The 25,024-nt window shown below is 42.1% G+C and overlaps 1 protein-coding gene and 1 long non-coding RNA gene across 12 annotated transcripts in view; one reads left to right on the top strand and one right to left on the bottom strand.

The window, feature by feature from the left end:
• Positions 1-20,679, bottom strand: part of WASHC2A (WASH complex subunit 2A) — a 45,529-nt gene extending 24,850 nt beyond the window's left edge. For 5 of the 11 annotated variants that reach the window (XM_070782066.1, XM_070782072.1, XM_070782070.1 and 2 more), the window contains exons 1-13: positions 20,542-20,679; positions 20,334-20,456; positions 19,396-19,560; positions 13,720-13,782; positions 11,703-11,876; positions 9,390-9,483; positions 7,514-7,575; positions 6,227-6,274; positions 3,344-3,454; positions 2,687-2,774; positions 2,010-2,081; positions 1,185-1,303; positions 421-481 (exon numbers count right to left, since the gene is read on the bottom strand). In XM_070782066.1, the coding sequence (XP_070638167.1) occupies positions 421-481; positions 1,185-1,303; positions 2,010-2,081; positions 2,687-2,774; positions 3,344-3,454; positions 6,227-6,274; positions 7,514-7,575; positions 9,390-9,483; positions 11,703-11,876; positions 13,720-13,782; positions 19,396-19,560; positions 20,334-20,456; positions 20,542-20,544 (1,183 nt within the window). In that variant the 5' untranslated portion in view covers positions 20,545-20,679. The remainder of the gene's footprint in view (positions 1-420; positions 482-1,184; positions 1,304-2,009; positions 2,082-2,686; positions 2,775-3,343; positions 3,455-6,226; positions 6,275-7,513; positions 7,576-9,389; positions 9,484-11,702; positions 11,877-13,719; positions 13,783-19,395; positions 19,561-20,333; positions 20,457-20,541) is intronic. The other 6 variants (XM_070782067.1, XM_019953964.2, XM_019953967.2 and 3 more) reach the window with 3 other exon arrangements.
• LOC109553793 (uncharacterized) lies at positions 20,614-24,299 on the top strand. The gene is made up of 2 exons (XR_002180096.2): positions 20,614-20,743; positions 21,159-24,299. It is a non-coding gene; the product is annotated as an uncharacterized lncRNA (long non-coding RNA).
• Positions 24,300-25,024: the final 725 nt, after the last annotated feature.

The following is a 25,024-nucleotide window of genomic DNA, read 5'->3' as shown; positions in this document are numbered from 1 at the left end:
TTTAAGTTTTTTAATAGCATATGTGTGCTTAAAAATGTCACAAATTATTCTAATGTACACTGGGCTAAGGCAGTACTGGTCTCCAATTTAGATGCAGAATTGCAGAAATGTTTCTTTGAACTGAACTTGATTAAATTAAGATGTCCTCAACAGTGCCAGAATGCTTTCCCTGGTTGACTTTTTCTGCTTTCTCTATGAAAGAGACAAAATTGTGATATGGGTTTACAAATGGTACTTTTTTGTTTTTGCAAGACACGAATTAGTGCAAATGAACCGCTTTTAACTAGATGAAGGCGAACGTAACAGCTTCCTGCCTAACAAAGTTTGGGGATAACTTCAAGGGCTCCATCTCCTGACAGGAAGGAACCAGTTCTGGAAATCTATAACGAAGAAGCACAGTCAGCCTCAATCCACGCTCACCTTCATTAACAGGGGTTCGAGCTCCCCGATCCTGAGGGGCTTCTGCGAAGAGGTCACTCTGCTTATAATAAAACAACACAGTTCAAAAACAGCACAGGAAAACGGAGCTGTATTTCAAGATTTCTAAAGAAAAGTGTCTTATAAAGTTTAAAAAATACACATCTACTGTCTTGACAGAAAATCAATTCCAAAGTGAAGACTATGATGAAATCAGACCCTGAAACAGTTTAGGTCTTATTGTTATTATTCAACCGCTAAGTCATGTCCAGCTCTTTGTGACCACATGGACTGTAGCCCCTCCAGGATCCTCTGTCCATGGGATTTTCCAGGCAAAGATACTGAAGTGGGTTGCCATTTCCTTCTCCAGGGTATCTTCCTGGACCAAGAATCAAACCCACATCTCCTGCATTGGCAGGCAGATTCTTTACCACCGAGCCATCATGGAAGCCCAATTTAGTCTATAGAGAAATTAAATACAAACATGTAAGAATATGATAAAAGACGTTAAGAAACAACCACTTAAGCAGTAAATGTAAATTTTTCACTACTAACACTCTCACATCCTCTCCCTACTTAACAAAGGCATCAAGATACAGTATTTCCTCACTTTGTGACCCTTAGTTCAAAATCTCCTAAAATATGAAAGTAGAAGCAACTTCCAACTAAAAAGCCATTGTTTCCTTACTAAAGGAACTGAAAGTTCTTTCTTCCTTGCAAACCCATGACACAGCTATGGAGAGCTTCACTGATTACCACGGGCTTACCTCCTCATCCTCATCATCAAAAAGTCCCTTCCCTCCACTGAACAGGCCGCCTCTAGAACCAAACGGCGAGAAGTCTTCATCTGTCAGCTTCGGGGGTGCAAATAAGTTATCTTCTTCATCTAGCAAACAGAAGGGAATGCTTTGCATGGAGAATTAAAGATGGGTTTGGAACTCCAGTTCTGGGGATTAACATTACAATACCTCCACAACCGGCAGGGAGTTTATCTAACCATATGTAATAAGCACTATTTGAATGCTGGTGGTCTGAGGGCCTTCAGACAAAAACCCATCGAATTCCTTAAAAGGTTCTTTGGGTTCCCACTCTCAAGTCTGTTAAGCGTCTGGAGCAGAGTGAACTCTGCAGGCGATCCCTTTCATCTCATTTCTTCTGAGGCAAGTATATGCTTCAGTTGCCATCAAGACCTATCCCACCAGAATTTGAGCGACAGAAGGGTAGACTGAGGGGAGATGAGACTGACACAGCCCCAAGTGGAAATACAATGGACATTGCTGCTGAACGTGAAAGGGCCTGATATGATATTCCTTACTGAAAACAAATGCTAGCAATCCCTAGTTTATAAATGTCTAGAAAGACAGCTAATGGTCCCTGTAAAATCTAGTATATCAAACCTTTAAAGCATTTTTAACCCACACTCACTTCTCCCCACACCCCCAAAAGCATGCTGTTAAATCCTTTCTAAAAGTGAACGGAGACAGATCTCATTTGTCAGCTTTAAAAGAGGCATTTTAATGAATTACGGAAGCGATATTCCCCTTCCTGAGTCAAGAGCCTCCTAAAGAAGAGGATCAAGGGGAAAGACCTACCATCTGAGGGAGTTTTCCTTTCCTTCTTCTCTTTCAACGTCTTCTGAGGTTTTGCTTCCCCTGGGGATAAGGCTTGAAGAATATTTCACAGTTTAGTAACACTCAGTCTACTCTACTGAAGCTTCATGCACATCCGCCACCCTCACAATTCCTAAGATGAGAGCAAGACATTCAACTTTGTGTGTCTGCTCCACCAGAGCACCCACTCAGCGCCCTACCCAGAGAAGACACTCAGAAGTGCCTCTTTTTAAGGCAGAAGGGTCCAGCTATCACAGCAGGTCACACACAAACCAGGATTGCACTTGCTGAAAGATTTCTTCTGATATCTTTCCACTTTGTTAAACCACTAGAAAATATTATATGCTACATTGTTAGTCAAAATAAAATACAGGAGTAAATACTAAGCCAGGGATTTTTAATCCGGGGCCGATGGTTCTCTCCGTTATTCATTAATCCCCTGAAACTTCATATATAGATGTGTGTATGTGCATTTTTCCTGGGGAAGGGGGCAGTCCAGTGTTTACTTATCAGAGAATCTATGAAGCAAACCTGGTAAGAACTGCAATTTATGCTTTTCATGCCTTAGTAATTAAACAGGAAACCCACCTCAGGGCAGCCCAGAGAGGGGTCCCGACGGCCCACCGCCCTGTGAGTGCCTCTCAGAGGCGGCGACGTACCTGTGCGCTCCCCTTCCATCCTGCTCGAGGCGTCCCCTTTGATCCGAGCTGCCAGTTCATCAGCAAATGATGTAGGCCTGCTTCTTTTCTACAGCCAGGGAAGACCGAAGGAATCACTTGTTTGTACTATTTTTTGTGACTAACTAGTAGTTTATTTGGGGACACCTAACAAAACTATCCAAACAATGGCAAAGAAGGTGACTGATGAGAAGATATGTTTTCACTAAATAAATGTAAACATATGCACCCTATAACAGATCACCTGAGAAAGAGGACTCAGTGTTCCTTCAAAGGGAGATGCTCTCTATTTTTTTTTAATACTTCAACTTTAAAACTCGAAGATCTAGACAAGAAAAATACCACAAGGTCCTTGGGGGGAGGAGTGTTAGGATCTTGAAACTCTGAATGTGAATATATATTGAATGATCTAACTAGTAAAATCTTAATATTTGGAGAAGAAAGTGGTACTTGTTTGGCAATGTGGGATGCTCAACTATTATTCCGAAAGTGAAAATGAATTACTGAGCAAAGTGATGAAGTGAAAGGTGAGATGATGCGAAACAAGACGGTTACAAATATAAATGACAATGAAAGGAATGAATTCTAGGGGTTGTTTCTGAACCCTCGCCTGGTGATGGCAAGTAAAGCCTTTCTTACAGGCCTAGAGTTTTCTTCCATGTCTTCAACATCTTCCTCCTCCTTCTCAGAGTCAGCAAAAATGTCGCAACCATCATCATCCTCTTCTTCATCACTCATCGTTGCAATGTGCTAAAAGCATAAACCATCGGATTAAAAGTATCAGATATGGGCATCAAGCTCAAAAAGATACTACCACTCAGCTTTAGACTTCTTCAAAACGGAACAACAAATAATGCAGCAACAGTTCCGAAGCAGTAAATGTGCTGGAGCAAATCATACACGAGACTTATTTTCTGTGCAACAGCAAAAAATGAAATATTAAAAATGTCCACCACTAGCCTAAAAAATCCCATGGACAGAGGAGCCTGGTGTGCTGCAGTCCACGGGGTCGCTAGAGTCGGACGCGACTGAGCGACTTCACTTTCACTTTTCACTTTCATGCATTGGAGAAGGAAACGGCAACCCACTGCAGTGTTCTTGCCTGGAGAATCCCAGGGACGGGGAAGCCTGGTGGGCTGCCGTCTCTGGGGTCACACAGAGTCGGACACGACTGAAGCAACTTAGCAGCCGCAGCAGCAGCATACTTACTTATGTTCATTTCTCTGCTGCTGCTGCTGCTACGTCGCTTCAGTCGTGTCCGACTCTGTGCGACCCCAGAGACGGCAGCCCACCAGGCTTCCCCGTCCCTGGGATTTTCCAGGCAAAAGTACTGGAGTGGGATGCCATTGCCTTCTCCGAAGTAAGTATACTACTATCTTAACAAAAATATTAATAGTTAAAAAGAATTAGCTATAACAACTAGAGAGACACCCAAGGCGGTCCAAGCGACAAAGCAGGGAATGATAAACCCAGAATGAACTCGCTGCCCCCGACACACGCCACTGCTACGGACACGGGCGTACCTGTGAAAGCGAAGGACAGCACTTGGAAACAATCTACTTTCAGATAACACCAGTTACCTCTAGACAGTGTAAAGATATGAAGAATAAATGACTCAAACAATCTTTTGTGTTAAGTTCTAATTTTTACAAAGGTAGCCATTGTATATAAAAACTGTTTGGTTTTTTTAATTTTTTAACATTTAAATCAATAAACTGTGCCAATCACTATGCTTAGATCACTTTTTCAACTAATTTAATCCTTTGAACTCTGAGGTTGGCAATGGCACACAAAACAAGTCTATTTTCAACAATACAAATGGTTCCACTAATGCTTTTAAATCACCGTATTATTTGAAAAACTGTCTGAATTTCAAGTGTTGTCCTTTGCTTTTACAAATATGTCCATGTTTGTAGCAATGGTGTGTGTCAGAGGGTAGTGAATCTTAATAGTAAATTGCGTAAAAATACACACACTCTCCAGAAGGACCGACTATTACAATCATAAAGATAAGCCACATTTGTGACACACGGCAGTGAAAAACAAAAGTAACATCAAAAGGTGCTGAATCTTTCATTGATAGTTGGAAATTTTTGTGGAAAAATTTTTTCTCAATTAGGAAAGCGAAATACAAACTGGAATCATCTCAATGTACTGCTGAGCATGTTCTACCGCAGAAAAATCATACGTAATTCCAGTGCTGATGAATCTCAATATACTGCTGAACATGTTCTACGGCAGAAAAATCATACGTAATTCCAGTGCTGATGAATCTCAATATACTGCTGAACATGTTCTACAGCAGAAAACTCATACGTAATTCCAGTGCTGATGAATCTCAATATACTGCTGAACATGTTCTACGGCAGAAAAATCATACGTAATTCCAGTGCTGATGAATCTCAATATACTGCTGAACATATTCTACAGCAGCAAACTCATACATAATTCCAGTGCTGATGAATCTCAATGTACTGCTGAACATATTCTACGGCAGAAAACTCATACATAATTCCAGTGCTGATGAATCTCAATATACTGCTGAACATATTCTACGGCAGAAAACTCATACATAATTCCAGTGCTGATGAATCTCAATATACTGCTGAACATGTTCTACAGCAGAAAGCATCATACGTAATTCCAGTGCTGATGAGATTCTGGGAAATCATTATGCGCCATCTGTTAATCTGGAATGTCTCTTAAACAGTAGTATCAAGTAGTATTAGATCACCTAATTTCTAAGAAAAGAGGTCAGAGGCAAAGGGTTTTTAGGAATGAAAACTCTGAATGTAGTATTATCTCAAAAATAAAAATCTTAAAACTATTTCCCATACACATTTAGAGACTACAACAGTACCATGCTGCTGCTGCTGCTAAGTCACTTCAGTCGTGTCCGACTCTATGCGACCCCATAGACGGGAGCCCACCAGGCTCCCCCGTCCCTGGGATTCTCCAGGCAAGAACACTGGAGTGGGTTGCCATTTCCTTCTCCAATGCATGAAAGTGAAAAGTGAAAGTGAAGTCGCTCAGTCGTGCCCGACTCTTTGCGACCCCATGGACTGCAGCCCACCAGGATCCTCCGTCCATGGGATTTTCCAGGCAAGAGTACTGGAGTGGGGTGCCATTGCCTTCTCCAACGACAGTACCATACATGTATGCTAAATACATAAGCTTACAAAACAACTCACAAAGACGATTTAAAACGACAAAGAAATCCTTGTGATGAAATCCATATGAAAATTTCAATACGGGTAATTGGGCTATTTAGAGGCTCTGTTTCTCAATTTTTTTTTTTTACTTCTTTGTTGTCCAGGAAAAATGAAGAAAATATAAATAAAATTGAGAATATACAAGGAAGTAGCCTAAAAACATTAAAATTTGAAGCAAACATGAATATCTATAAATATGAATAAATCCTTACTTTCCCGTAAGTCATTCAAAAGTAATTTTAATATACATTTATTATACATGCTATGCTTAAATTAAAATTTAAAAGTCACTTCAATAGATGCATCTTACCCGGTTTTGATCATTGTCACTATGATTGGCAAAATCTTCATCTGACTCCTTTTTGGGGAGAAAAGAAAGGTTTTATTAACACTGGCTCCACTTGGAAGTACAGAAATGATGTCGTGTCTAAGTCTCTAGGGCAGCCACCACTGACTGGTTTCTGAACTGACTGCTGATCACCTGAAGCATCAAGGTGCAGATGAGGTGGAGAGTTGGCAATATCACCAAGGGCTACTCCAGTTACATATCACTTCTGTAATTCTTTTAAACCTCTCCGACAATGTACTCATATCAATCTGCCCCATCATTTCTAACCTTTGGATTAAGAGTTGCACATGTAATTAACTAACTTATCAAAAGCTAGTTTGCATTGGTTTGCGTTGGTTTGCATTCTCTATTTTCCTTCTAAGTAAAACCACTACTTCATCAGGCCCAAGAAGGGAACATCAGTATTTAATACAAGCCGTTAGGTAAAGAGTTGCTTCAGTGGCTAAAAGCGAAGGGTTTATTTAGCTCCTGACAGTCAGTGAAAGCAAGGCTGTTTCACCAAGTTCATTTCCTCCTATCAGGTGTTCTGAGGGCAGGGCTGGAGGCAGGAGGAAAGGAAACCGATTGTGCCAACAGAGGAGCAGCAGCGGGGAGGAGCACGCTACAAAACTGTCGCCTTTGAGAAAGCAACATTCAGGAACGATCCTCCGGAGAGTTCCTACCCTTTGCAGTAACACATATTCCACTTAAAGGAACAATGCCAGATACAACAGGCGTCAAGGCCAAGGCCCGCAGACTCTGAGGCCTCAGAGAACAGGGAGTCGGATCAGGCTCTTTGGGTGTGAAGATGCCAGAGGTCGCAGTAAAGCTAACATTTAAGTGGACGCTTTCAGCAAGCTTCTGGTCTAGAAGGTTTTAGAGTAAAGAAAGTTTTAAATATGGACTTTTCTCCTAGAATTACTCAAAGATAGAACTTACTCAAAGACTGTATCTCAGGCAGAGATTCCACCAAACTATCTAAGTTGTCCCCCTCAAAACACATTGGTAAGAAGAGGGTTTGGTGGGGAGGCAGGAGGGAGGGTAACGGTTAAGGTAATGTAAAGCTTAAAGCAGTTTTCTGTGGTTTTGTACACAGGAAAAAAAGGAACTTCCCATCCCAAGGAAAAGACTTGAGAACATGGCTTCTATTGCTATTAAGAGATTGTTGTAAACAAATTGCTAATTCGTGAATATGTTATTTACTGAGCCTGCTAAACCCACCGTAAGTTTCCTGCCCACTATGACCTGGACACACCTGCAAGCCCTTACCTCTTCCTCGTTCTCTTCTTCACTGTCTGCGATACTCCCACGATCACTGCCTACTGAACCTTCTGGTTAGAAGAAAGATAAAGGTTATAGCCAATATTCATAAGGAAACATTCTTAATTTCTTCTCAAGATCACAAACCGCCATACATCAACATCAAAAGATTTTGATAAAACCATCCATACTCATTCATTGGAATTAAAGTGTCTTCACTATAGTGAGGAATGGAATATTTACATAGGCTCAAAGTATTTCCCCAGGTGATATTTATTAGTTACAAAAAAATATATTAGTTACAAAGGAAAAAACTGGCTTATACTCTCTGACGATGTCACGGTTGTGAAAAGCAAAAAGAGGCTGAGAAATGGTATCAAACCAAAAGACCAGAGAGATCTGACAACTACATGCAGTGAGGAGACTGGATTTTGAGCCAGAGAAAAAGACTGCAGAGGCCATTACTGGGACAACTGGAAAAATGGGAGTATGACTGAGGACTAGCTAGTATTAAATCCAGTAAAATCCCCTAACTTTGGTAATCATACTTTTTGCTACTGTTGTTGGAGACCTGTCAATTGGTGACTTTATTTCATATAAAAGTTACTAGGGGAAGAGGTCAAAAAGTCAAGTATACTTGACTTGAACACTCTTGCCAAGTCTCACAAGATGCAACCACTTGGATTAATTTTTTCCATTAATAAGCAGGATATAAAAACTAAAAGTCTCACATCAAAGCCCCATACATACATCCAACCAAGATGACAGATGGGCAAATGAATATTCAGAATGTGCAACGAAGTAAGAGAAAGTTCTTTTTCTTCAGATCAGATCAGATCAGTCGCTCAATCGTGTCCAACTCTTTGCGACCCCATGAATTGCAGCACGCCAGGCCTCCCTGTCCATCACCAACTCCTGGAGTTCACCCAGACTCACGTCCATCAAGTCAGTGATGCCATCCAGCCATCTCATCCTCTGTCGTCCCCTTCTCCTCTTGCCCCCAATCCCTCCCAGCATCAGAGTCTTTTCCAATGAGTCAACTCTCCGCATGAGGTGGCCAAAGTACTGGAGTTTCAGCTTGAGCATCATTCCTTCCAAAGAAATCCCAGGGCTGATCTCCTTCAGAATGGACTGGTTGGATCTCCTTGCGGTCCAAGGGACTCTCAAGGGTCCTCTCCAACACCACAGTTCAAAAGCATCAATTCTTCAGCACTCAGCCGTCTTCACAGTCCAACTCTCACATCCATACATGACCACAGGAAAAACCATAGCCTTGACTAGACGGACCTTTGTTGGCAAAGTAATGTCTCTTATACTTAGAAATACACAAAGAAATACAGCTGTCCCTCAAGGGATAGGTTCCAGGACCCCCTTTCCCCAACAGACACACACAAAGACACCAAGATGGCATAGTGTCCACATATAACCCACATCCTTCTCCTGTAACAACCTTAACTCGTCTCCACGTTACTTGTAACACCTAATACAATGTAAACGCTATGTAAACAGTTGCCTGTGCAGCATGGCAGCTATTTGCTTTTAGGACTTTCTGTAATTTTTTATTCCCAAATATTTTCTATCCAAGTTGGTTAAATACATAGATGCAAAACCCATGGAGATGAACTGCCAACCATATACATGAGTAAGGTGGCATGATGTCTCCTAAGTAGGTTCAGGAGAAAGTAATACTATATATAGAGAGGGAGAATGATACACGAATATGGCGAAGTATTCACAAATGGAAACCTGGGTAAAGGGTATGTGAGAGTTCCGTGTCCTAGTCTTATAACTTTAAGACTTTAAAGTGAAGTTTGAAATTATTTTTAAATAAAAAGTTAAGCTATAAATGTTAAAAGCAACAAAAGTATGCAATGCAAAAGTGTACCTTCACTAGAAAGCTCTCCAAGACCAACATCTTCCTGCTCCATGAACAGCTTTGACCCAATTAAATAAGGTAAAGGGCGGTCAATGTACAGATCCTGTGAACAATGGAAGGGAACAGGCAGTTAAATACTTAAGTTGAAAATCAAATTAGGTATTCCATTTGGCATCCTCTTCCATCTGACTACCCCAAAAAAGTTACATAATAAAAGAGGATAAGAAACACAGCAGGATTTTTTTTTCAATCACTAATTTTAAAAAAGTTAAATCCTAGGTAAAGATAGAAAAGTAAAGCTGATTCATAAAGACTTTCCCTTCTCAAGTGCCTAATTATATTAACAAAAATGGCAAAGGCTTGTAGAAAGTTTACCAGCAGTAACTGAACAAAGAAAGGGGCACAACCTCATAGCAACATGCCCCAGAGGAGGAGGACCAAGGAAAGAAACTGGAAATCCTGACAAGCTTTGATGATGGTGACCTATCTTCCTCCCCTGAAAAGCAACTTGGTGAACAAAAATCAACCAATCAACGACCCTTGAGAACGAAGTCCTAAATGTGGAGAAGCACACGGAGGAAATAACACAAATAGTCAGTGGGTAGTGGGGTGTGTGGACAAACAGGGCAGAAGGCACTAAGGGAGGGAACGGAGTAGGCCGCCTCCACGCTGCGTCGGGCAGAGGCAGGAGCACAGGCAGAAAGCATGGGCTGGACAGAGAGAGACAGCTACTTACCGAGGACTGTCAGCCATCTACAGGGCAAGTATCTACGGTCAACATAATTAACTAAAGGAATGTTTCCAACAGACTGATAAGAACCTATCTAGGAGAGGGAGGGGGAAAAAAAAAAAACCCAAAGAAAATAATAATAATGCCCCTCAGAGGTTCACGTGGTAGAATTTAGAGAAGTGAAGTTGGTAAAATAAGATCAGAAGATCAAACAACAGAATAAAATGAAGTAGACTATCTACAGGTACATGTTAGAGATTCTTCCATTTCAGGCCATTACAAACATCAAAAATTTAGAGCCAAGAAAGCACTCCACCCTGGAGGCATGGTCCTTTGGCTTTAACAACTCTTCCCTATTAAAAAGACACTGGGAAAAGAAGAGAACAGTTCTGTCCTTGGAAAATGACAGGAAGTTTGGGAAGGTTCATGTAAAGGTCAAAGATACAGCAAAAACTAATTTAGTGCAAAGAAATCAAAGTGCTAATTGGGCTGACTGTTCAGTGACTCAGAAGGCTTGTTCCCATGTCTTTCTGTAACAGAAAAACTGGTGAGAGACTTGCAAGGAGGAAATGTGACCCAGGCAATACATTTCCCAAGGTCTGCTGTGTGAGTTAGTCACTCAGTCGTGTCCAATTCATTGCAACTCCATGGACTGTAGCCCACCAGGTCTGTCCACGAATTCTCCAGGCAAGAATACTGGAGTGGGTGACCATGCCCTCCTTCAGGGGATCTTCCCAACCCAGGGACTGAACCCTGGTCTCCTGCACTGCAGGCAGATTCTTTACTGCGTGAGCCACCAGGGAAGCCCTGCTGCTAAATCCCTACAGTGAAAAGGCAAGACAACGACAGCGTATCAGGGTTAAAGGACCAGCCCCAGCTCGGCAGGGTTAGCTCTAACTGGAAGAGAAACGTGCGGTGAACACACGTTCAGAAGAGACTGGTTTTGCAGCATGCGCCAATTCACAAAGCACTGCTGTGTCACAAGGACTCTCAAAATCAGTAAGGCGACCTCTTGTGTTTACTACTGAGCCAACCTGAGAGAAAGTAACAGTAAAGCAGTAAGTACCTGCCAGGCCAATAATCTCTTCATGAACACTCACAGCGGTTTTATTCATACTGGCTAAAACCTGGAACAACCCACATGTCTTTTAACACTTCTGAGGTCCCTCTTTGTGCAAGCTACAGAATGTCCATTTCCCAACAACCCCTGCCTCTCATGAGCCTCCTCATCCTTCGAAACCCAATTCAAATCTCATCTTCACCCTACTTTCTCCAGGCAGAAGTCAAAACATCTATGATGGTGACTTTTGTAACTGCCGCCTTTCTCTGGCCATCTGGTATGGTTATGACAAGCATCTTGAGAGTAGGAATGAAGCCCTGCATCTCTGTACTCCCCCAACTTGGCACGCTAGTACCCAGTAAGTGCTCAATCGATGCTCCTGAACAGCACCTTCTGACTGATGGAGTCAACATGAGAGCGATAAGTGGCACCGTCACTTCTTACAGCTGAAGGCCCCATCTTAACAATTCTGCGCCCAAGGACCCAGATCACAACAGGTGTAACAGTGAGTATTGCAGTTGAGTGTCTTTACCTTTGGCTCAAGGATCAATTCCAGCCGCTCATTAGCATCATCTTCTTCAGAGTCTGAGTTTCCCGCTTTTATATCTAGTTGCTCAAACGCACTGTCCAACACCTGTAAACCGTAGTTCACGGCCTCCTGGACTTTAGGAATCAGATCTACTTCTTTCTGTTCCCGGGTCTTTTCCTAGAAAAAGTAATTTTTAGTAAGATCTCCAGTATATTGATACCACCCTAATAAAACACTGGGAATGTTCACTGAAGCCTAGACTCATGCTCAAAAACAAACAAAACCAAAAAAACTTAATTAAAAATGTTGTTCTTAATCATTTACAACGTTAAAATGTCGAAAGTCAAAGATTTTGCTGAATGCCTCAGCACCGACTTTGGAGTGTTAAGTCCCAAATGTGTCTATGCACTGAACACGCACCAAACTACAGAAGGTTCTGGAACTCCAGGTTCATCATTCACAAAAACAAAAGCACAACGGTGGGATGGAGCAGCCTCTGTAGACCATGTAAAAGCGCCCAAGAACAATGAATGGCACATCACAAGACATCAAGGGCACCTTCCCTCCCTGCTTCTGAAGGAACAAAGGGCCTAGGGTTTTAGCTTGGCCATGACTGTACCCACTAACCTTGGTCAATGGTCCTTAGGACAATTTCGGAGGTTAAGACTTAGAAGAAAATACTCCAGGCAGAGTCGTTATTTTTCAATTACAGTTAAAAAAAATAACTGGACGATTACAGTTTATAAACTTGTTTCAAACCGAGAGAGAGTCGGTTTCATCTCTAACCTATCCTGTACGTCACCCTGGAACAATGCCCCCCACTTCGACAGAACTTTGTACACAACACCAACCTCCTGAAAATATTCCACCCATCTCCACTTCCTGGAACAGCAGTGCTCACACACTCAACTGTGTCATCAGTTGCAGGAAGTATTGCAGAATATATTTAGTGTCATTTCCTCTCCTCACAAATATTCTGCAAGCTGACATATAATTACAGAAACCAACCATACAGTTTTCCCTTTTTCTGCCACACCACGTGGGATCTTCGTTCCCCAACCCGCGCCCCTACCCTGGGTCGGTGGCGTCTTGAGCACTGGACCCTGCAAGTTCCCATACACTGCTGCTTTGAAAGCCAAGGGAAAACCTGAGGGGTGCTTGATACTTCTACCCCAAGTGCAGAAGTCTTCTAATTCACTTTTTCGTTTTGGCTGCGTCTTTTTTGCACTCTGGTACGTTTGATTCTAAGTTAAACAGCTAACATGGTACCAAGTGTGCAAAAACATGCTTGTGGATTTTTTAAAGACAATTCACTAAATAGCTATCACTTTAAACTGAATCTTGACTTGGTCTAACCAGAAATTACTACACTTAAAACAGTTTAGCAAATCCATTAAAAATAAAATTTTTTTAATAAATTTTTAAAGGCTAGAAACAGGCAAAACTGTAGCTGGTTGCTAGTACCCTTTCTTAGTCTACACGTTCATAAGTGACAAGTAGCATGGCTTTCTTCTTACTTTCATTCTTAAACTGGTAGTAATAAGCAGCAGCACAGTCCTGAAATGACAGGGATATACAATCTTCAGAGAACTCACCACCTACTGCCCAGTATGGCCCGTTTTGGTTTTTTTTTTTTAATAACCATCAAGGTAAGAAAGGTTTTTACATTTTTAAAGGAGGAAGGGGAAGGGACAGGAGAGGAAGAAAAGAAGAAAAAGAAGCAAAGGATAGAAATCAATGCAGCCAGCAAACAAAATATTTCTTACCTGGTCCTTTACAGAAAATCTCTACCCACCTCTGCTCTACTCTTAAGCCAGAAATCAGGAACTTAATCTACACATTTCTTAATACAATGAATTTCAGAAACAAACAAGTTCAATTGTTGAGCTGTCAAAACCAGCTTCTCCCATTTCTCCCGAAGTCCATCTCCCTGCCCCCCTCTCCCTCCAGCAGCCGTATCATAAATCACTACTTTTCTTCTCTAAAGGAGCCCAAGAGAAGAGTAATTCAAAGCAAGTACCTGTTCTGGTTTTTCCGCCTCAGTCTTGAGCACCGGCTCCTCCACCTCCTCATCATATACACGCTAAACACGGAAGCAAGGTTCAGCTTTTAGTAAAAACAGCGTTTGGAATCAATCACGATGTAAGAATTCAATATACAATTTAAAAAGACAAAGACAAGAAGAAATGATTATTCAAGAAATGGCTGAGGCCAAGCAGAGAAGAGTAGACAACTTGCCCAAAATTAAGTTTAAAGAAAAGACACAAAAGACTAGGAAACATGAAAACAAAACAAAACCTTCAATCTCATGGTTGACCATGGTCACAAAATTAACAAGAAACCAGAGTTCACATGTTCTTGTTTAATCTAACACAACGCTGGCAGAGCACTGGCACAGGCCCTCGACGTGCGGCTCTGAGTGTGTCAAGTGGCAAAACTTACCCACCAGGTGTAAGAGCTTTCACATTTATACAGTAGAAGCCATGAAGCTAAGTTACTTTTATCCTGTTGCTTAGAATGGTTGATACGTTTTTATTACCTCATTTATGAGAAAATAGGCAGGCCAAGCCCACCAATGACGTGTCAGAAGACCGGTCGTGGGACTCACCCATACAGCTTGGGCAGGCGGCTTCTCTTTTCTAATACAGAGCCATCGTTCTGGCAACTCATGGTCATTTTTTTAACCATTTGTTGTTGTCTAAACTCCCAAAGCAAAACATTCTCATTATAAATAGTGCAGTGATGAGAATGCTCTAGAATCAGACACAAGTAATGGTCACAAAACTCTAAGAACACACTAACATCTACTGCCTTCTACACTTTTAAAAGGGTGTATTTTATAGTGTGTAAACCCTATGTCAATTAAAATTAAAATGTCAATATAAAGATAGTTGCAGAAGAGATATATTTAAAAATAATTCCATCCCTGCCTCCAACCTCATCCTCAGAATAATTAAGTTTGGTGTGCGCTCCTCTTTGTTTCCCAAGGCTCTTACACAAATTTATACGGACATAGGCACACATTCAGTTTTCTGCCCTTCCAGCTTTGAAACAAAACTGCATTCATATGACACGTAGCCTTCTGCCCCACTTTTTCACTTGATATTCTCATAAACCACTTTCTAGGTCAACGCATATAGATTTGACTCAATTGTTTTTATATCTACATAATATTTTATGGTATGAAGTTGACTATAGTTAGTTCAAGAATTCTCTATTACAGAACATTAAGGACATTTCCAGTTTTTGCTAGTGCAAACCAGCTACTGTAAATATGTACTAAATTCTTAGGCCATGGATCATTTATTTCTACAGGCTTCTCAAAAACAGGATTGCGAAGCCAAAGGACAAAACTCTGGTTTACTCTTCAGAGCTTCTTCTAGATCTCGGTGTGGAACAACTCTCACTGCCATGGCAACACACCCCAGTGCCCACTTCCCGGACCTTTGCCAGCAATGGAACGAGGTCGCCCATCTTTTCAAAATAACTATCAATCTGATTAGACAACGTTATTTTCAAATGTTCGTATCTTCTAACCCAAGGTCAATCTGATTAAACGGTGTTATTTTTAAATGTTCACATCTTCCAACCCAAGAATTCTACTTGAAATTTGGTTCCAAGAAAAATAAATACAAGCAGTCAGATGCTCATGGCATCAGATTTACATTCAAAATCACAAACACCAAATCTGTAACTCTCTGCAATTCCAATCAAAATACTAGTAGACTTTTCTGGGGAAATTAGCAAGATAATCCTCAAATTCACAGAAGTAAAAAAGCCAAGGATAACTATGAAAATTATGAATAAAGAGAAGTCACAGAGATTTGCCCTATTAAGACTTATTAGAAATCTCTGGTATTTAAGATTGTGACACTTACTACAGCAGATAAAGATAATAAAAGACAGAGGTAAGAGGCAGACGCACAGTTCCACGTGAGCCTATTTATATTTACAAGAACACACAGTCACATGTATGTCACTGAGGGAAAGACCTACACGATAAAAGTTACCTTATATGGAAAAGAAACAAAGGAGATCCCCAGCTCATACTACACACACACGTACCGATACACGCCCAAAGACCATATACATACTCTCCACATAAGAAGAGTAAAGAGACAGCAAAACAAACGAGCCCACACCCAAAATATTTACAGCTGAGGAAAAAAAATATTAAAATCTGTTAATATAAGGCAGTGCACATTATTAGCATTTGTGGTTATTATCTGTTCTTTCCTACATACACAAAATATTTTATCTTAAAAAGTTTTGTATGGGGGATTGTTAAATAATGGTAGCCATAAAATGAAATAGAAACAGAAATTAAGTTCAGTAAATCTTACAGATGTGTTAAAATGCTTATAAAATAATATGCTAACATGAAGAAAAAGGCAGGCTGCAAATACATACATATAGACAAGGTTAAAGTTATGCACATACATACGATTAGAAAAAAATATGCCAACGTGTTGAGCGGCTGGTTAATTTGGGGTGGTAGAATTATAGTTGACTTCTGTAGCTTAAATTTTTTCACATTTTAATACTTTTTATACATATTTACCTCTCCTACTATAAGTGTCCATTATTCTTACAACAACAAAGGGAAAAACTTAAAGTCCAATGTCTGCATGGGAATGAACTTGGAATATACATGTCAAAATCTTAAGAGGCTCTTCTTTAGTATCTGAAATTTCATATGCTGCTTCTTTTTCCATATTAAAAAAAAAAAAAATCATTCTACAAAGACCAGAAATTAGGGGAGTAATTTTCAAAGGCATGAACAAAAAATGGCAAATAAATCTTAAAATTGAGACTTTAAGACAAGACAGCTGCCAAGGTCACTTCAGACTTTAAATAGCAAGACCATTTAACTTAAAAGACTGAGCTTCAAGCTTAGGTCTGAACAGCATCAATACCCTCCTTTTTCTCCTGCCTGTCATTAAAAACACCTCACGAGACATCAGCAGGCTTCAGAAAGCCAACATGGCATCTGGGAAACCAGCCAGCAAGCACACAAAACCCGTGGGGGCTTTTAAGGGTGGGCAGGACCACGCGTCTCAAGTACTCAGTTCACAAGCAGGTAAACAATGCTGACTCACCTCACCCTTCAGACTGAACTCACAGCTTCATGGGTTGCTCAATCATTTTAAAATCAGGTAGCCATTCACACAACTGTCAAATATCTTTGATATTTCTACTTGAAGAATCTTTTCCTCACTTGGGGAGATGAGGTAAGAGGTGAAGGTGAGGAATTAAGAGAAAAATCTGACAAGGGGCTGAGATTTCCTCCCACATTATACACAGCCATGGTCCTCTTTACTTTTATGATCTCTCATTAATTCATGCAAATATTCACTGAGTCTCTATGTATCAGGCTCACGGTGAACCCAAAGAACATAACACTTAGTAAAAATGTGGGGCTTGATTTAGTAGAGAAGTTCAACACATCAAACCATATCAATAGATGTAGAATTACAGTCATAGGAAGTGCTATGAAAGTTGTTGTTAATTAGGTCACTCAAGGTTTCAGGACAAAATTCCTAAAGAAACAGATTAATGAAGCTGCAAGAACTGTATTCCCTACCGATAACGCACTGATGCACTGGCCACTGCTAATCAGCATTTCTCCTCCTTCAGAGTCCCCTCGTGAGCCTTTACTAAAGGTATTGATTTTTCTTGCCCTAAAAAGTCTTGATTGCTTTTCAGTTTCACTAACTCTATAATGCAGTTCGCAATCTACTAGCTGCCTCTGAGGTCAGTTACTAAAACCTAAAAACCTATTACTTTGTGTATTTTTCCAATAAACTACCGTGAAACCAAATAGCACCATCATTTAAGACCGAATTGCAATACATGAGTCCTGATGTCAGGGTTTGAAGAAAACATTTGCAAAGCCAAATCACTGCCAAATGTATTATCAGCAGGTAGATTCCTCCAGTTTTATTAAGCGTTAGCCATCCTTTTAACAACATGACGCTCTACCACAAATGGAAAGAACATGTAACACGTGGCATTACAGGGAAGTCTGGGAACCAGTTCGACTTGGCAGTGGCCACAAGCACATCTAGAGCGAAATTTGGCCGCAGACTGGAAGCGGAAGAAGCACAAAACAAAGGAGACAGAGAGATGGATGTAGGGAATCCAAGGAGCGAACAGAAATCATGAACTATTACCAAAAAATAACCAACAAAAACAAAAGTAAACAAAAAAACCTCCCACAAAAATTAGATTATCAGAAACTCAGAATCTAAGAAAACTTGGAAAGAAAAGAAGAGCTGGGGAAAGAGAAGACCTGAAGGTTATTATTCAGAGAAAGAAGCTTATAATGCCCGTTTCCCCCAAAGTGCCAGTCAGGACCAAGCCAGTATCAATGTGCTACAGGCACACCAGGTACAAAAGGCGGCTCCCAATTCTCCTCCTTGCCCACTCTAGGGCTGCAAGGCTGACTGCTGAGAAGAGCTAAGCACCTGATCCAGCGAGAAAGGTACAGAATGAGAGCAACAGATATAGTGAAAAGGACACAGGATTCAGCGCGATGAAAAAGTGATAGGACCACACACACACTACTAAAGCGGAGACGAGAGTCCTGTAGACTGCCTCTCCCAACAGGAACATGCTCAGGACCAAGCACGGACGTTCTGCGCAGATGACCAGAAAATGATTACAGATTTAACTAGAAGATCGGCTATATCTTAAGTTACAGGCAAAGAGATATTTAAAACCTTTATTCAGATCTTTATTTTACACACAGGTTCACCCAAAAGCCCAGTAGTGGCATTTCAACCTCAGTTACTAAAAATATACAAACATGCTGTATAAGATATCTGCAGGACAATATTTAGTCTCCTCTTAACAATCCTAAATCTTTGTATAATCTTGCAATTTTCAAAATCATTTTTATTACTTTGTATCTAACAGTCTCAGGAGATAGCCTAATTTAATAATCCTCTTTTCACAGTATAACTAACACTGATACTTAGAAAGTTAGTCACTCTATGAGAAACACAGGTCAGCTTAACTAAGCTTCCTCTCCATCTTCTAGAATAATCTCCCCTACAGTCATGGAGCTCCAGCCACATTTTATTCCTTTTTATTCTGGAATAACACTATTACAGAAAATTGTGATGTTCTCTAAGAGGGGGCTCTAGTTTATCTACGTGTTCCTAGAATCTAAAACTTTGAAACTTGATAAACCGACAAAATTGCACTTGGGTTAAAGTGCAACAATCTGTTTAGAGTTGATTTTATGACACAGCTTCAGCCAGCACAACAAAGCATTAGTTCAGAATAGTCCAGGTAGACACACACATGCTTTTAATATAACTTAACAGAACATAATGCATACAATTAATAACATGCTGGTGCCAGAGGACCAGACCAGGTGTATGGCTTTCCTTATAGAGGATAACAAGGCTTGTTGGAGGGCCATGCAATTCACCAAAACTGCTGACAACTCCAGAATTAACAATGGATGAAAACACTGGAATACCAGGAAATTTTTATCATTAGGTTTTCTCAAAGGCTTGAAAAAACAGGTAAACTTCACTAATAAAAAGGGAGAGAACATCAATTACCAAGAAGTACTACTTACACCAAAATTTAAGAGAACCTAACAATAGGTCACTTAATATCAGTGACTACTGCTCCTTCTAACAGTATTATTTCTTTAAAAATCGGATGTCACTAAGTAACTCACGTTTTCAATGAACTGGGTATTAGACAGCATAAGGAACTCATTGAAGACATTATGCAGGCGGCAATCTGTGGCTTTAGTCTCCCGAATTAGTCCATCCACCTGTTTCTTGATTTCATGAGTCCTAGAGATAGTCTGTTGTGAAAATTCCTGTAGAAACTGTAGTAGCTATTTAAAAAAAAAACACATACAGTAGTATCAATATGCGTCTATTACACGCATCTATTCTGCACATCAAAACAGAGAAGCAGCCACTTCCTTTCACCTTGGTGTGTGTGCGTGCTGGAATGGGAAAGGGATGCTGCTTTTGACAGTACCAAGACCAAGCAGCACAGAAAAACATTGAGAAAGCTCGTCAGAACAGTGGCAGTGAGTCAATGGACACTTCCTGTCTCGTCTCCGGAGAAATTTTAAAGTGCTGTTTGGTTGTCATTCTTCAGGGATCACAGACGAGAGGCAAAATAACAAAGCACTACTCATCCAAAACTCCTACGCAAATGGGACTTTGGAATCACGGCTCTGAGCTTGTCGGGCCCCAGGCCTAAGGTGTCTTACTCAACGATATTCATATACTGGTTTGTCTCCCACCCCACTCAGTCCAGGTCTCAACAGGGAGTCGCCTATGAGGCGCCACTGTAAGCCTGCGGCGTGGTGGAAGCCTAACTCTCAGGATGGAGCCGGCGCCTGGCTGAAAAAACCAAACAAGGAAGAGACCACCCTGCGATGGGCGGCAGTAAGTCAACCGGCCGGCATCCGCCCAAGTGCCTGAGGACTGCCGCCAGGAAGTTTTCGAGAGCAAGAAGGGATGTTATTTAGTCCACGAGAGACAGAGCGGGATCGACTGGGTGGAGAGGGGCTGGGACTGATGTCCTCCGCTCGCAGGCCGCGCATCACCCCCAGACGGCCCGCCCTCCCCTCCCGTCCCGGGTCCCGCCTCTCACGCCCGCGTCGGCCGCCAGCGACCAGCTCTGGCTGCTCCTGCGGATCTCCTCCACCGACCAGGGACGCTCCCACACGGGCTCGGACGCCGGCGCTCGCTCCTGGTCGGGGGTGGTCCGGTTCATCTGCAGCGGGAAGGACGAGAAGAGGGGCTGAGCTCCGGGGAGGCGGCGGACGCGGCCCAGCCCCAACCCAGAGCGCCGCCCTCACCATCCCGGCTGTGCAGTTTGGTGGGCTCCGAAGCCGCAGGACCGCACCCGCCGAGCCCCCAACGTCTCCGGAAGCCTAGCCCCCAGCAGTGCGGCCCTGGCACGTGACCAGCCTCACGTGACCACAGCGCCCCGTGACCTGCCCCTCACGTGACCGGATGTGGGGCGTGCCGCCGAAGGGAGGCTGCGCCAGCTGGCTGCGGGTGAGTCACGTGCATGGATCTAGCGATGATCCCACAGAAGGAGCTAAGAGAAAAGGAGAAAGGCAGATATATGATATCACTTACATGCAGAAACTGTATGTGGAACGACACAAATGAACTGTATGTGAAACAGAGTCGCAAATGCAGAGAACAAACTGGTGGTTGTCAAAGGGGTAGGGGGTCAGGGGAGGAATGGATTGGGAGTTTGGGGTTAGCAGATGCAAACTATTACAGATTTAACGGATAAACGACGCGGTCCTAGGAAACTATATTCAATATCCTGTGGTAACTCGTAATGGAAAAGAATATGAAAAAGAATGTATATGTGTATAACCCTCACTCTGGTGTACAGCAGAAATTAAAACACTGTAAGTCAACTATACTTTAATAATTTTTTTAATCTGTTTCACTTTAGAAAAGAAAAACAAAACAAAACAAAACAGGAAGACTGCGGAAGCCAGGGGGCGCTGAAGGGGTGCATGAGTCAAGTTGAGCTTCAGCTGAAGGGCCCGAGTGGCCGGCGCGTAATTAGTCCGGAAGTACGCAGGGAACCAGATGTGTTCAGAGGGGAGCCAAAAGGATCTTGGAAAACCCATCCAAAGAGCTTTAAACGTCCGGAGATGTGTGCAGAAGAGCTCGCAGCTGCTGCGCCTCTTCCTTGCTACATCTCCGCTTACTGTCACTGGATCAGCACACAGAAACCCAGATTTACTGGAGATTGATCTATCTCGTTATCCTCCTGCTTTTAAGGACATGCGCGGTTTCAACTCACTGGGTAGGGCCTCCTTAAAATCCTTTACTCCCTAAATCCTTTACTCCGTAGGCAATGCCCTCAGATTCAAGTCCAAATTTCTCGTATGACAGGCAAAATCCATTTGTAATCTGACCCCTGCCTGTGAATCCATTCTCAGCTTTCCCGGCTTCCCAGGAGCGCTCAGTGATTCAGCTGCTCTGCCTCACACTTCCCCGAAGGTCCATCTGCAGAGACCTTCTTCTGCCAGACCAACTTACCTTTTAAAATGAAGATTCCAATTTCTTTCCATTCCTATGTGCCCATGGGCAAGTTATTTAATCCTTGTCAGTTACCTGTCTTTCAGGAATGTGGTGTTAAATGTGGTAAATGTGGTATTTGTGAAGTACCAGGGTGCCTGCCATACTGTAAGCATTAAACGTAGCTCTTCCCGTGTTTTCTATGCCCTTTGTTTATCAAACTCTTGCCCTATGTTTTGTGTTTGCCTTGAGTGAAGACTTCCCTGATTACCCCAAGGATAGTTTTGAGTGCCCCTCCTCAGTTATTTGGGTGGGGCTTACCTCCTAGCTCAGTTCCTAAAGAATCTGCCTGCAATGCAGGAGACCCGGGTTCTATCCCCGATTGGGAAGATCCCCTGGGGAAGGAAATGGCAACCTACTCCAATATTCCAGCCTAGAAAATCCCATGGAGGGGGAGTCTGGCAGGCTACAGTCCATGAGGTCACAAGAGTCAGATACAACTTATCGACTAAACCACCACCACCACCTCAGTTATTTTCTACAAGTTTGCACAAATATCCAGGCTTCACTGGTGGTTCAGAGAGTAAGCAATCTGCCTGTAATGCGGGAGAGCCTGGTTCCATCTCTGGATTGGGACGATCCCCTGGAGAAGGGAATGGTCACCCACCCCACTATTCGTGCCTGGAGAATTCATGACAGGGGAGCCTGGTGGGCTGCAGTCCATGTCCCGAAGAGTCGGACATGACTGAGAAACTAACACCGTCACACTTTTCCCAAATATTCATCATAGAGTATCACATTATATTATGTTTTATAATGTCTCATGTATAATAATATATAGCATGTTTGAAGTACTAAGAATTTACTACTTGATACATACTACTTCATTTAATTCTCACAATGACTGTGTGAAGCAGGTACTCTGATGCTTGCATCATAGTTGAGGAAATAAGAGGCACAGAGAGGTTAAGTGACTTAGACAAAGCAGTAAACAAGCGGTGCCTGGAGCCACGCTATCAGCCACTTCGTTGCTCCATAGCTAGTCTTACTTTCTTGAAGCAACTTCACTTTTAAGTTGCATCTGCCAACCTCCTGGCCATTCCTTCACATTCATTTAAAATATTTTTAATAAATAAAACCGCTTTAGAATTTGGTTGGTAAAACTGGGCCGAGCCAATTACCAAACTTACATCTCCTCTGACATCATCATGGACAACTTCAGTGGGCACGTGGGTAAGCTTGGCCTCAATGTACCTTAATCTGCATTCCAATTCTCAGAGCCCCTCAATTACCCACACCCTGGACCTTATCAAATGAAACTGCTGACTTCTCACTGTGGACTGTAACAGAGCTGCCTCTTAAACTTCCAAGTCCCTCTGTTATTCCCTGGTCTTTTCTCAACTAACCCAAGTCTCTCAATGCCCCACCATGCCATTTCACCCTCTCAGCTTTATTTTCTGTCCTGAGGTGTCTCCACGGGGATCTTGCTAAAATGCGGATTCTAAAGGAACAGGTACAAGATGGGGCCTGAGACATTGCATTTCTGACAAGCTCCCAGGTGATGCCCAGACTCCTCAAACTAAAGAGTGTTGGAATAAAGAGCCAGGCTGAATTCCCTGGTGAGCAGTACAGCTGCATGGCCAACCTTGTGAGCCAGTGTGTCTCTGTGCCATATGAAAAGTCACTAAGAAAGGTTGTCATAGAGGAGAGAGGCCAAGTTTTGCTTTGGGAGGCTCCCATGGAAGCCAGGAACTGGGCCCTACAATTTATGTAGAGGGTCTTCGGTGGGAGTGCAATGTATTAGGGTCAAACCCTTTGCATGGTAGTGGAAGAAAATTGCTTAGGCTTAGAAACTGAAGTAGCCCTCTCTTGAACTGTGGGCTTTAGGGGGGCCCAGACATAGCAGGACTCCGCAGTTTCCTTGCAGCCCCCTGGACCACTGGACCACAGGGGAGAAGGAGAGGGGTCTGCCCAGTCATTGTCCAGGCACCAAGCCAACACAAGTTCAGGGGATCAAGCATTAATGATGTTTATACACCAGGAACTTTGAGAGTCTAGTCAGTTAAGTAACCAGTAGCCACTGCATTAGGAACTTCAAAGGGGAGAAAGAAATAGAACCAGTGGTACTGAGAGAGTCCACTCCCAGGCAGGTTGATAAGAAGTCCAGGGTCCCCAAGGAGGAGAAAGGTGTCTGGAGCCCTTGAGGAGGAGAAAGGAGTCTGAGGCTCTCCAGGAGAAAAGTACAAACGTTATCTTCTCCATTGTTTTGTCTTAGTCAATATAACAATGTATTTCCTTAAGGACAAGTTTCTCCTTAAGGAGGTTTTCTGACTAATCTTGTTATCTTAAGACATATGTTGTGGGAGTGAGTCTGGTAAGACCTTTCTATTATTAGCTCTAATCTTGTTAATTTAAGACGTATATTGTGGGAGTGCGCCTGGTAAAAGTATATAAGGCCTTGATCAGGCTAGTGAGTGGGGGCACTGCCTCTGTCCCCATTCTGATGTCTATGTCAGAAGCTTTCTCTGTCCCTTTTTATACTTTAATAAAACCCTGCTACATGAAAGCTCTTGAGTAATCAAGCCTGGTAGCAAAGCTAAATCTTCGGAGATCAGGAATCCAACATCATTCACAGTAAGCTATCATTACAATACAATCAGCAGTACTGTAAAAATTCAAAATGTAAATTCCAAATAGATTCTGCAAATTTTGACTTAATACTGGGGTTTCAGAATATGGATAAAGTTCTGAGGGCTGTGGGGCTAGAGAGGAAATACTTTAGACTTTGCAGTATGAAATTTGAATTTAGTGTTCTCGTAAGTATTTTATTTCTACAACAGCATCATTTTAGAAGAGCAAATTAAATTTTCCAGGTTGCCAAACAGAAGGATTTATAAGCAGTTGATTGGAAAGAAGGGACAAATTTAAACTAGCAAAATGCGTAAGCCTGATACTAATTAGTGACATAAAGAGTTGTTCTGAGTGTGCTTCCGGATTTCCCCTTTTCTTGATATTATATGCTAGAGCTCGGAAAGTGGATAGCTCAAGAGAGGTCACAGAAAAGCTTTAATAGTCTAGAAACTATTGGGTCGGTTTCATTGTGTCACTGAAACCTTACCTGAAGTATAATTTTTCCAGCCTGCTTATGTAAAAGACGACTTTCACACACACACACACACACACACACACACACACGCAAACACACACACGCCTTTGCTTAGCAAGGTGCTAGTAACCTGCATATTCAAGAGTGGGTGCTACCATCCTTAGTCCACAGCTGAGTATGGCGGA

This window comes from Bos indicus, chromosome 28 (assembly GCF_029378745.1).
Source record: "Bos indicus isolate NIAB-ARS_2022 breed Sahiwal x Tharparkar chromosome 28, NIAB-ARS_B.indTharparkar_mat_pri_1.0, whole genome shotgun sequence".
Lineage (NCBI taxonomy): Eukaryota > Metazoa > Chordata > Mammalia > Artiodactyla > Bovidae > Bos > Bos indicus.
The sequence above is the reverse complement of the archived record's forward strand: the minus strand, read 5'-3'. Positions and strand labels throughout refer to the sequence as shown.